Below are 14,442 nucleotides of genomic sequence, written 5' to 3' on the forward strand. Positions count from 1 at the left end.
GATAGTGACAAATAAGTTGAAAATCCCTTCTGCATTCCCATAAGTATTGCAGCTACGCCATGATCTTTAATGTCCATTAATGAGGACTTTATAAAATCCTATTATATAAAGTAGGGTTTTTTGTCTGTAGCTTAAGATTTCGATAACTAATGAACCGATTTAGTTCTCCATTTATCGAATGCTTCATATAGGTCACAGGATGGTTTTTGCATAGTTAAATCATAGATATAAGACTTGGGTTGGTATTAAGCTATTTTCTGTCCTTATTTAGAGCCCCGAGATGCTATTATTCTAATAAATTTTATTTTTGCTGTTTTAAATAAGCTAATATAGCTTTCATCACGCAACTGTCTCGCTAAATTTTCATTACGGATTCCATGACTTTACTTTTTTGGTGTCCACACACCGCAACAAATCATCACATTCGCTTAGTGTTGCATATTCGCATAAAACAAATTATAGACTCTTCAAGGGTGAAGAGGGGTTAAATATGTTTAAATTTTTCTTTCTTTAAGTTCCTAACAAAAATTCTGTAAGCCAAGCTCTATTTGTACACTATTGAATCTTGATTATTTACTGGGATTTGATTGTAGATTATACTAGTACCAAAAATATTAATTAACTCAAAAAACTTTGTATATTTTTTTAAAATCTAGATTGATTAGTTTTAAATAGTAGTATTCAAACTTTTCTACCAGTTACCTACAGAAGGGGTAATTTCGTTTAGCATAATTGGGGATGTAAACAAATTTATCTTCCATTGTCTTATCCCTTTAGATCCCTGCTTTTCCGGTGAATTATTGAGTATCTTTTTTCTCTTAAAATCTAAACATGATGTACATACTAACTTAAATTCAACGTGCCAAAAAAAGTTGATAAATGAAAAAAGTTGGCAGTTTGATGTGTAATTCAAAATAAAACTTAAAATGCAAAATTCTACAACAAAAATTTTTTATGTATGCATTAAAATATATGTAATTAAAACTGTGAGTACGTATATTTAAGAGTGGCTTCGTCCCCATGTACGGTTGAATTTGATTTTCATTAAAAAAAATTCGAAGCAAAGGAAAATTATACTAAACCTCCTAAGGTGGTTCAGGCCTCCTATCACCTTTCCCCTCCAAATACAGAGCCCCAAGATGCTAGAACTGGAGTTGATCATAGCATTATATTGCATTCTATACATGATAAAAACAAAACAATAATGTTTAAAACAAAACCGAGCTAATTTAACAAAATTAATTCTTAAAATATGTAAGTTTATATGAAATAACGTAAAAAAAGTATCATTTGACAATATGTATAGTTTCGAGAAAAATACATTTATCTAACGTTCCCACACGTACGAACTTGCTACCTATAAAGTAGCTCCGCTCTATAAAGATAACTATGCAAAAATGAGTATACTTAAATAAAATACATACATTGCAGTTTTTTTTTCTAATTTCAAAATTATGCATGGATAATGAAGAATACCTAGGTAAAACCCCTTAAACCGTTTAGGAACCATAAAACCCCCCTTGGGTAATATCGGGGATCTATTTGAACAAGACATTGGACGATAAATTTATATACATCTTCAATGATAATAAACAAAATTTTCCAATATGCAAACTAGAAATATTGTTTGAAAAGTTTGGAAACTACAAGTTTGGAGCCAACCAATCAAAGTATATTAAAAATACCAAATATTTTTAACAAACGAATAAGACTATCATAAAACTTTGGGTACCATTGCCATTTACAGTCCAATATCTCCTCCCTCCCATTAAGGTTTTAACCATGAAGGGCTACTCCATAAGAAAAACAACTAACCGAACCCAAACTAATTCAAATACGTTTTGTTGATATCTGCTTTTATGGATATTATCATTCTTATTTTTATAAGATTTTGGGTAGGGGGATAACAATAAAAACTTCTACGAAGTGTGAGGAAAATTGCCTAAAAATGTAGGAATTCCATTAAAACTGCGCTCACAAAATTATATGTCATACATTTTTACACTATCAAAATACTTTATATACCTACTGCATACATGCATCTAATATTTTTTTAAAATCTATGATATTCAGAAAGATTTAAAACTTTTAATTCACGTACACATTTCATAATCAGGGATGTTCATAACCAATGTTAATATGCAAAATTACCCTTCTATCTGTAGGCTACAATTAGAGGTTGAAACGTTTGGACACTCAACTTAATGAGCCAACCATCAAAACTCTATAAAACTTTTTAAGTCAACGAATAAGAAAACGTTATGATAAAACTTGTCCCCTTTCTCCCTGTGTCACAAGACACATAATATCTTTATTTGCAAAGCCCCTCAAATTGTGTGTCTTTCTGTATGTCTGTTGTTTGGGGTTACAGATTTATATTGATACAGGTGCAGATGATTCTATTTTATTTCTTCCTTATAATTTCCCTGTCTCTTTCCCCTTTTCTCTTACCTTTCCTTTCCTTCATTTTTTTTTCCCTTCTTCCCCACTATTCCTTCCCTTCCCCTGCTGTTCTCAGTTTTTTCTTCTCTTTTCTTTTTCTTCTTTTAATTACTCGTTAATGTTTGACTGTTTATATACGTTACTTAAACAATTTTAAAAAGCTTTGCTACTATAAGACGTAATTGTCTTTGTTTGTTAAGTTTTTTACATCTTTACTAAAAAAAAATCTAAATTTCAGATAAAAAATGATCATGGAGTAAAGTTTGATAAGAAGCTTATCTAGTGAAAATTTATAAGAAATAAAAATAAAAGTGAAAAAATCTTCGAATAAAAAGTTATAATAAAAAAATCCACCAAAAGCTAAGATGAGAGGCTCAAGAGGCTCCGTCAAAGAGGCACTTGGAAAAAAGGTAAGGGTATTTTTTTTTAAATTCATATTTTTTACTTTTTGGCAATCCTTGAGTCTTTTATTAACGTAAAACACTAACTTAGAAATTAGGGGATTATGAAATCCAAATTATACTTGCAGAGTCCCAACTTTTCTACCACTAACTTTAATATGACCAAAAAAATACAATTTCAGACTAAAAATAAAAATGATAACATCGTACTTAATTGTCCAAGAAATCAACACAAATAAGAATAATAAGATTAAAATGAATATGGTACTGATTATCCTTTTTACATTCCATTCATGAATGAATGAAGAATCAATTAAAAATGATAGGCAGTTTCTCACAAAGTGTATAGTAGAGCACATAATCCCCCCTCCCCCTTATTTTGATTTAAATTGAAAATAATAAGTGGTATTTTTTGTTTGTTTGTTTATCACTTTAGGTCAAGTTAGGTAAAGTTTTTATTGTTTACTTTTTAGCCCCCCTGCCCCCGCAAGGTTCAACAAAAAAAAATATCCCACACCCTTATTTTCTATTTATTTAAAAAATAAGGTGGGAGGGTTCAGTGCTCGATGGCCATTTTTAGGAAAATATTGAATGAAAGATTAAATGAGCTAGTTTGCAACAATGCAATGGACAGGAAAGACATTCTTAATGCATTTTTTTCCTTATATAAAAGTAGCAGGATGATTGTGTGTCTGTAGGGAAGGTTCCGCTACCTTCTGAACCGATGTACAAAGTCCTCCTTTATTGTAAATTATTTTTTTTATATATACAATTGGGAGAGGGAGGGGGAAATCTACCCTAAAAAAATTACTTTCACAGAAAGATTTAATTTTTTTTTCAAAACTAAAATTGAAATGGGGAAGGTTGCAACTCCCCCTCACCACACCTCAAGTACCTTAGGAGGCATCTAGCATTATATATTTTAATATTAAAATTGATGAGATAAAAACTATAATACATAGTTAAGGATGGATAATTATATTTTATATACAACTTTGCTCAGGGGCCAAAAGTAGTAATTGGGACTTTTATCGCCAAAAACAAGGACAATTATGTCTCTAATTCAGGGTACCTTTTTATATGTTCTGGGCAGGTTTTTAACTATTTAATGCATTAAATGTAAGACGTTATTATTGCTGACTTATCTTTAAATGTTGATATAATTGCTTTATTTGACTGTTATTTATGATTTTAACAATATACCAAATAATGCAATTCTGATAATAATATCATCTATTACCTAGCAGATTAAAGGTCATCTTTGACTTTGTTATATCACCCATGGATATTAGGTCAAGTAACATCCCAAAGACAGCCAACCCTCTTATTGAAAGACCTCTTACAGGAGACCCTTAATGTAATGGATTGCGTCTTTTTACAGGTATAGTCACTATTTCTATTCTCATTATAACAGTCACGTATAAAGCACTAGTACTGGGTAATATTTTAACGTCTCTAGTATGTATTTAGACTCGAACCCAAATTCTCACCGACAGCATGCTTCCATTTAGACTACAAAGCACAAAAATTTGACAAATTTTCAAAAATAATAATTCTTTTTAATGTTTTTCCCTGTTCAATTTGGGATATACGTCATAATTATTCAACTAAGTGCACACTTTTTATTTAGGAGCAAAGCTATTCTAGAATTTGTTTTGTTTGTTTGTACATATATTCTTTCGGTTAAAATTATTGGTTGAAAAGTTGGAAAACTTCTAGTTTAAAACCCACCAATAAAAATTCAATCAAAGATTTCGAGACAACAAATAACATTAACGTGATTAGAAAACTTGGGTACCAGTGTAATTTACAGTCAAAAAAAGAAGAAAAGGTAAACACATAAGATATTGTAAATTCTTTGTACAGAGGGACGGACGTACAAGAATGAAATAGTTGTTGAGTAGCTATGCGCATAAAATGATAAAGGAATATTTGCAAAAAATATGTTTTTGCTGCGATGCTTTCTTAAATACCCATTCTTGTTTAGCTAATACATCACTGCTATAAATTTTAATTATTTTATTATCTGATATATACTTCATCATAAGGGATTTAAGAGATAGGACAATAGACAGAAAAATAATCTTCATAAAGTCTTTGGATTTGATGATTTCATGAGCTCATTAGTCTTGCGATGGAGCTCTTGTAGTCCTTATTAAACCTAGCCTATTCTAAAAAACTGAAAAATAAGTTTTTTTTAATAACCACAAAACCAGTTATTATGTTTAAGGGGGAAGATTTGTTTATCGTCATTGACCTGTCTCTCTCCAGTTTCTTCATTTCAGGGAGAAAGATAACATTGGACTGAAAATTATTTTATTCAGTATCCAAAGTTTTATAATCACTGGGTTATATACATTATTAATCACGATTGGTTGGTTCAAACTAAAAATGCCTAAACTTTTCTGCCAATAATTTTACGAATCATTATCCATTGTTTTATCCCCTAAGATGGCTGAGTTGTTGTAGGTAGTGCATACAAATTTCGTGGTGGATTATTCCCGCCTCTCAAAATATCAACTCAAAATAAAAAGTTCCCAGGAATATAGGGAGGGGACAATGGTAGATAAATTAATTAACTTCCTTAATTTTAATACGTAAAATTCTGCCTTTCAAAGCTGTTGAATTTTGGGGGGAAGAAAGGGATGTAGAACTTTTATCATTATGTCATTAAATTTCGTTATACCTATAAAATTAGTTGCGCATGCTTTTAGGACAAGGCCTCTATTGATGGCACGCATCTGACATAGCAGCATAAGGAACCGCCATCTTTACAACGATGAATGAATAGGCTACCTTTTAATCTACAGTAAAGTTTTTTTTTATATCCCATTGCCCTACTCCTATCCCTGTATAAATAAATTGGACCCATACAAGGATATAGTAGAACCGTGAAATACGGTGTGCATAAAAAATCATGCAATTTAGTTTTTTTGCACAACTTTTTTCTGTCCCAGTGTCCTACTCCTATCCCTGAATAAAAAAATGGACTCACACAAGGATATACAACCGTGAAATACGGTGTGCATTAAAAATCATGCATTTTTTCACAACTTTTTGTTAAACACTTGATTTCATAGTACTCTTAATACTTTTAGAATACAAATTAAATTATAACATAAAATAGCCTAAAACAATTTTGTGTTTTGAAGGTTCCTAAAAATAAGGAAGTCAATTGGTACATTGATTAGTTGATCTTTCAGTGCAAACAGACAGATATACATTTTAGTCAGTTTATATTTAATTTTGTTTGAAAATTGTTGTTACATTTTTGAGCAGATCCTTCAGAAACTCCTGTAAAAATGTTCATATTTTTGCTAATTTATGTTTTTTTGTTACATTGTATGAAATTTATGCCCATGTAATATGTATGTAACACCACACTGCAACAAAATTACAGAGATAATGGGTATACGTTGATAAGTAAGATATATTTTACATATTAGACCTGTTATTCAAAATACCTAAAGTGCCATTAACCTTACCTGATCTAAAGTAATCATTAAAAAATAAACGATTACCAAGAAAGAGAGAGGGGGCAATGGGCTGTTTATTAAACTAATCCCAAATATTTTATCATTACGTTTTCTTATTCGTTGCCGTAACAACTATGGGGTCTTTTATTGAATTTTGATTGTTTAGTTTTTTTTGCGTCTGTCCAAATGTTTCAACTACAAATTGTAATCTATAGATGGGGTAATTTTGTGTAGTAACATTTGGGATGTACATCAATTTACCGGCCAATGAATTATCCCTTTAGATCTCTGCGATTGCCCCGATCTTATTTATTTCAAAACAATGTTTCAGTGCTCATTGGGTTTCATTTGGGAAAAAATTATTTACAAATATAGTGTATACTATTTATTTATTAAGAGACTTCTATAGAATTGTATTGATTGTTCTATTTAAAAAATATTATATATATATTCTAAATGCTTTTTACTCCTGTAACACGTAAGAAAAAAAAACACTACTGTTTTTGCACTTTTTTGTCAAAAAAATATGCAAAGGTTTTTTAAAGTGAAGCTTTCCTACATTTTGGGTTGTGTCCATCCGTCCGTAACGGATAGCTTTGATGATTAAAGGAACAAGGAATAAGTAACATGTTAATTAAATCATAAATAATTATGAAATAAAAAAATATAGAGAAAATTAATTTATCTTCCATTGTCCCTTTTTCTTTGTGTAGAATTTTCAAGCTACCAAAACCAAAATTATGTACTCAATGTATTGGAAAGAATATATTAATTTATATTCCACTAGCGGCTTCGCCCCTAGAGGCCTCTAGTGGCACTTTAAATGTTTTTTTAATATTTAAAATATGTCTCTGTTGCGTTTGACGTTTATGTTTACGTTGAACTCTCTTTCTAAAATCAAGAAACGTAAAAAAAAAAATTTCGATTTTTTGTGATTTATCTTGGGAGGGTGGTGGTACCCTCCACTAAAATAGTTAAAAACCTTATGAGAATATACCATGTTAAGAAGAACCCGATCGGTTTAGCGGTTAGCGAGATCCTTTAGTACAGACACACAGACAAACAGACAGACAAACATCCTGTTACTTTAGTATAAGGATTGTCCTTTCCTAGCTGATTAAATTTTATCGATTGAGAAATTACTACTAAAATTTATCTTCCAATATCAATTCCCTGCATGGATTGATGAAACAGCGTAAAGTGCCCAAAAAATGACGTCATACAATACAAATGACCAATGCTAGGCCAGTATACATTGTAATTGACCAATGGTAAAATTTATACTGGCCTTTCATTGCTCATTGTATTGGCCAAGCTACCAAGATCAGAATTTGTACTCAAATTATTGGAAATAATATTAATAATTTTCTTCCATTGTTTCTTCCCTAGCTGACTTAACTGTATGAAATTGAGGAATTTCAACTCAAATTAATCTTCTAATGTCAATTCCCTGCACTGATTGATTTATACATTAAGAAATTTCTAACCTACCAAGAGCAGAATTGTGTACTCTAAGTACTGCGAAGAACATAAATTTTCATCCATTGTCTCTTCCCTGCGCTGATTGGTGTATAGATTGAATTGTATAGTATCGGTTATTACGCTCATTTATCAATATTTTACCACAGGGAAGGGGAATAGTTTTCAGTTCTGACCCCTCCCCCCCCCCCTTCACGGCCCTCTAACCCATGCAGTGGTGCCCTAACTCCGCTTGCTTATGCCTTCGGGGCTACTAAGTACCCAATATAACCGAACCTAACCTGTCCTAAAGTAATAAACAAACCTACGAAGAACTAACCCCCCCCCCCCTTTATTTTTAACTTAAATTAAAAATAGTATAGGGGGTTTCTGTGATCAAAGGGCACTTTGAGATTAAACGCAAAAAGATCAAATTTGTTCATAAGTAGCGCAACAACAACACTTTATCCACATTTGCATAAACATGTACAGTAAAACTCAATTTATACAGCTGTAAGAATTTATTCATTAAGCGTATCAAATATATGAGCAGGGTAAGTTCATTTGTATGTCTATACATCTTATAGTCACTCCAACTTGACCCAAAAAACATTAATGTTAAGGACTTTTCTTTCAATTTTTTTGAGAAAACATATTCTTACAGCTGATCCTTCAATAGGGCTATTTTTCTTCTATAGTATACCATTTACTAACTAATAAATTGAACAGAGATTTAAATTAGCAAAAATTAACAAAATTAATGGGTTGTGTTTCTATCAGTTTGGAGGTATCAGTAACATTTCTGAAATAGGCTAAAACATTCTAGATTAAGTTAAAACATTATATATTATATACCCCTGTCATAATAGCTATTAACTAGCTGAGTTCTCTATTATTAAAGAAAATATATACCCCTGTCCTATAAGCTAATAACTAGTTCTTTATTAATAAAGAGAATATATACCCCTGTCCTGGCAGCTAATAACTAGTTTTTTATTAATAAAGAGAATATATACCCCTGTCCTAAAAGCTAATGACTACCTGAGTTCTTTATTAATAAAGAGAATATATACCCCTGTCCTAGCAGCTAATAACTAGCTGAGTTCTTTATTAATAAAGAGAATATATACCCCTGTCCTAGCAGCTAATAACTAGCTGTGATCTTTATTAATAAAGAGAATATATACCCCTGTCCTAGCAGCTAATAACTAGCTGAGTTCTTTATTAATAAAGAGAATATATACCCCTGTCCTATAAGCTAATAACTAGCTAAGTTCTTTATTAATAAAGAGAATATATACCCCTGTCATAGCAGTTAATATCTAGTTCTTTATTAATAAAGAGAATATATACCCCTGTCCTATAAGCTAATAACTAGTTCTTTATTAATAAAGAGAATATATACCCCTGTCATAGCAGTTAATAACTAGTTCTTTATTAATAAAGAGAATGTATACCCCTGTCCTAGCAGCTAACAACTAGCTGAGTTCTTTATTAATAAAGAGAATATATACCCCTGTCCTAGGAGCTAATAACAAGCTGAGTTCTTTATTAATAAAGAGAATATATACCCCTGTCCTAGCAGCTAATAACTAGCTGAGTTCTTTATTAATAAAGAGAATATATACCCCTGTCCTAGGAGCTAATAACTAGCTGAGTTCTTTATTAATAAAGAGAATATATATCCCTGTCATAGCAGCTAATAACTAGCTGAGTTCTTTATTAATAAAGAGAATATATACCCCTGTCCTAGCAGCTAATAACTAGCTGAGTTCTTTATTAATAAAGAGAATGCATTTTTAAAATTGAATAGGTTAAGCATTAGAACTTATAATAATGGATATATTGATAGTTCAATTACTAGTGGATTGGTCCTTGCGGTGGTAGGCTAAGGATGGGATAGAAAAATAGTCTTGAACCATATAAAGAGCTTACCCTGTAGGACTTATGTTAGAGGTCATATAATGATAAACCGACGATAAAACGATATACAACCCAAATAATGATAAACAAAATTACCCCTTCCAAAAATTAATGTTATTGGCGAAAAAGTTTGAACACTACTGGTTGTACCAACCAATAGAAATGTAATAAAAGTACCCTAAGTTTTAAGCTAACCCATCTCATGATTGGAAATGTTTATAAAACTTTGAGTACCAGTATGATACATATACATTCGCCTGGGATAGGTCTACTCTCAAAATAACCATTAACCTTGTGAAAATCTGATGTAAAAAAAAAGTTATTTTCCATTTATCTATCCCTTTCCAACCGCTGCACTTTTTTTCATGTGTTAGCGCAATATTTCTTATTCTAATCTCTAATTTAGATGAAAAGCTTAATCAACTTCCCCTTTATGTGTTTCCCCCTCACCATTTAGAAAAGAATTACTGCAAAGATATATAAATAAGCCCAAAAATGAGTGAAAGGAATTGGATGTTTGTAAATTGTCAGTGTCTGTTGGTATTTGAAGATTTTTTTTTTTTTTGGGGGGGGGGTAAACTTCTACTTTTACAATTTTATTTACACTTAAAAAACTCAAAGTTTGATGGAAGGGGTCGTTGCTACATCTCCTAAAATAGACTAAAACATTGCTGGACCAAAGTAAAACTTCCCCTGTAGTATTTAATCCATTTTTCAGGGATCTTAATAGATAAAACAATGGGCGATAAATTGATGTGCATCACCAATTATATACATAAAATTACCCCTTTTGTAGAAAACATATGATGTTTAAAACGTTAGGACACTCAACTTAATGATCTAACCAATAAACATTCACTAAAAGTCCCTAAAGCCAACAAATAAGAAAACGCTATTATTAAAATTTGAAATTTGGGGACTAGTGTAATATACAGACAATTGTCCCCTCTCACTCTGTCCATTTTTACTGTTTCAACTTGATTAACTTTTCTGTTTATCCTTTCATCAACCTTTCAAATGTTATAAAGCTCTTGTTATATATAGGCCGGTGGTCTTGTTATACGATAATTAAAAGCGATGCTTTCCTACATATAAGTTCGGTCTGTTTTTCCGTAACGGACTGTTATAATTATATTATCGATTTCAAACTTAGCATGATGATTCCTTTAATAGTTGTTTAAAATTTAAAAGCATAACATCTCTATAATCATTACAAAAAAGTCAGTGTGTCCATATACATTATACATAAGGAATTTCTTTGATTTTTAAAATATGATTAGATTAATCAGAAGATTAAGCATGGCAAACAAGATACCAATATCAAAAGATGTAATGTCTAAATGGTGTTCTAGAGCTTATTTTGTATGCCAACGAAAAGAGTCATAATTTGGATAATGATTTTGGGTTGACAGCAAAATAAAACCCGTTCTGCGATTAAGTGATGAACTCTTAGTATGACCATTACCGACAGAAGCAATAAACAAAAGCTGGTTGTAAAAGCTTACGATATCTTCTTGTTGAAAATTTTGTAAGTTACTACTTTTGTTCCATTACTGTCATACTGACAAACAAAGTTAGTTGTGTACTGGATGCTTTTTGGAAAATATACCTTCACAAAAATTTAGTTATCTATTTTAAATAGCAGCTGAGAAATAACATTTCCCAACTATTGTTACGGACAGATAGGCACACAAAGTGAATTATATTAAAATACGATTTCAAAGAATTTTAATTTGATGTATTCCTTAAAAGTCATTTAAAGCATGTAAAAGTAAAGATTTTTTATAATTATAGTCGGTCCGTTCGTACGTAACGGATAGCTCTCATATTGATTTTGGGTAGTTTAGAATTGTCCCATCAATTTCTAATATGGTATGGTAATTCTTTATCAACCTTGTACAATTCGGATATTTGTTAATGTTCGTTTGTCTGACAGATTTGTCAAGCTTTGCTTTTATGTATGATATCATCCTTGTTTTCGCTTATTGCCTAGATTAAAAAGTTAGTACCTCCCAACATGCAAAAGGCGAGTTTTACGACCCTTGTCAGGGCTCAAGGGGATTTAAATTAGCGTAAAATTAAAGTTCATCTTAAGGGATAAGGCAATGGCCAATAATTAACAAAATGAACCCTTCTTTGAAATAAAATTAGAGGTTGAAAAATTGGGACAATATTACGTTGAAAATAATCATCAAAATTATATGAAAGTCCCCAATGTTTTTGAGTCAACGGACAATTTTAGTAAATTACAGTCCGTTGTAGGTTTTTTCGAAATTTTTTCTAAAATACATATATTTTTTCTTTATAGTTAAGTGGTTAGAAATATCATATTGAATATCTTTTTTAAATATTTTTTGTCGAAAAAATTTTCATTTCTTAAAAATAGATCATAAGAATTATATTTATTCAATTATTTGCTATTTTACAGCACATTTACATATCTATCCATCCATCAGCGATCTTTGGAATTAAGGCTCTGAAAATAACCTCATCAAATTGTGAGAATTGGCCATAACTTTATGTTAATGGATTCTAACAAAGGATTGGGCCCTCTGTTTAGGCTTATTTTATACGTGTATATGTGTGTGTAACAGGGAACAAGGGATATGCATATTTCCTTTTTTTATAAAGTTATTTTAAAAAATGAAATTATCATTAAGAACCAACTATAAATAAAGAAAAGCTAATCTTTTAAAAATACAGTTTTCTTTCTAATTGACTGCAAATTTACTCGAATAAAGCTACCTATTCTAAATTCATTTTGGGATTAAGAAAAAGAGAGGGGGGTTGGGGTTATGATGTGCTTTATAAGGCACCTTAAGAGAAACTGCCCTTCCTTTTATCTGGTTATCTTCCATACATATAATTTTCAAATACTATTCTTTTTTATTCTAACAAATTCTTACATATTTCTATCACTTATTTTGTCTGTCCTTTTATCCTCGCATCCCCTGGTGCGTATTTGTGGCTTATCTGACGTACAAATAGTTTTTAAATACAATCAGGAGTTGTGGTAGCGCAGTTTCTCTGCAAGTGTGATGTTTTGGTTTGTTTGACAGTGGCACAATTTTTTTTTCTTTAATTCTTTGAAAGTGCTCTGATTCACAGGGGTCTCAAGAGATAAGACAATTTACAATCCCAATGATGATAAACTAATACATATTTGTTGTAGATTGAAATTACTGATTGAAAAGTTTGCAAACTACAAGTTTGAAATCAGCCAATTACAATTCAATACAAATAGCCAAAATTTGTAAGCCAACAAAAAAAATGGCATGGCTGTAAAACTTTGAGTACCAGTGTAATTTACAGTCCACAGAGCAGTTTTGCGACTAAAATTAATGCTGCCTATAAACAAAAGACTTTACAATCTTATGTAGGACGTTTACCCCGCTTAAAAAACCTATTATTTATACATAAAAAACGCAATTTCATTACCTAAACCTGTTAGAATTATTGCTTTTTTAAATTGAATTTAAAAACACTTTGAATATTTTGTTTTTAAATGAGCTACTCTAAAAATTGCTTCAGTTTTTTAAAAATTATTTTAAGCTATCTGTTAAAAGAAAACACATGTATTTATTTGCCAAAATAACATGTTAAGACAGACAAATTGAGTATTAGAGTAGATTCGCCATTAAAATACGTTTTGGAATTAACTAAAATTAAGGGTTTACATCAATCAGGATGGAAGGGAACATTGGACTGTAAATTCCGATGGTACCCAAAGTTTTATAACCACATTATTATCGTATGTGCTGGTTTAAAGACTCCGGGTACTTTATTGGTTGATTTCAAACTAGTATTGCCAAAGCCTAAAGGGGTAATTTTGTTTATCATAATTGGGGAAATATATCAATTTATTTCGTATCCCTTTAGATCCATGATGCCAATAAAGAGAGAGCGGTAACTTTGTACCATTTCAAATCTGATCAAATAAATATTCTTACAAAACAGCGAAATTGAATATATAAATTTAGTATTGGTAGTCTAACTTTCGAATAAGTATCGTAGTTGCTTTGAAAAAATTGGGGTTTTCTCAAGTTTTCTTACATCCCTCCTTTCAAAGTTGATTTGATTTAAAGTTTAGTATATTTAGTGTTTCTGTGTCACAAATAAGTTAAATATTGCAGTTAAGTTTTTACTTGTATAACAAACTAAAATCTGTACTAACGTTGGTTTTAAAGTCTAGCTAAGCATCAAAGAATTATGTTACATAACCTAATCAAAATGAAGGGGAGACAACCATATTAGTAAAGCCGTAGCAACTTTTTTTCTCTCTTTATAATAGGATAAGCAGTTGTACATATATTTAATACTTTATTGTTCAGCTGCAGCCAATTGGCTTAATTTTAGCTACTAGAAAAACAACGGTATTATGAAAACATCGAAATGAGTCGTCTGAGTTTGAAGTTTTACAATCAAATTCAAGAAAATTGGCGTAAGACATAAATATTAGACAAGGTCAAATGGTGTTAATACATTTCAACTTATTTTATGAGCATTATATCAGATGTTTGGGGACGGTTAATTTATCGGTCATTGTTATATCCCTTCTTTATCCTATACAAGAGGCTACACCCCTAGGGGCCTCTAGGAGAGCTTGAGAAAAGAGGGGATGGGGTCCCTAGACTTTCAATTTCAGCTTGAAAGTAAAAAGTTAGGGGATAGAAGCTTTGCAATACCAGATAGACACAGATATCATGTTACTATTATTTAAGGGTTTATTTTTGAAGATACAA

General features: G+C 30.9%; 1 protein-coding gene across 1 annotated transcript in view; it reads left to right on the top strand.

Moving 5' to 3' along the window:
* Positions 1-2,678: 2,678 nt before the first annotated feature.
* Positions 2,679-14,442, top strand: part of LOC145335086 (very long-chain-fatty-acid--CoA ligase bubblegum-like) — a 122,684-nt gene continuing 110,920 nt past the window's right edge. Inside the window, exon 1 of the mRNA XM_080180797.1 lies at positions 2,679-2,852. Coding sequence (XP_080036923.1) covers positions 2,808-2,852 — 45 coding nt within the window. The 5' untranslated portion in view covers positions 2,679-2,807. The remainder of the gene's footprint in view (positions 2,853-14,442) is intronic.

This window comes from Acartia tonsa, chromosome 13 (genome assembly GCF_053477335.1).
Source record: "Acartia tonsa isolate MP-2025a chromosome 13, ASM5347733v1, whole genome shotgun sequence".
Taxonomy (NCBI): Eukaryota; Metazoa; Arthropoda; class Copepoda; order Calanoida; family Acartiidae; genus Acartia; species Acartia tonsa.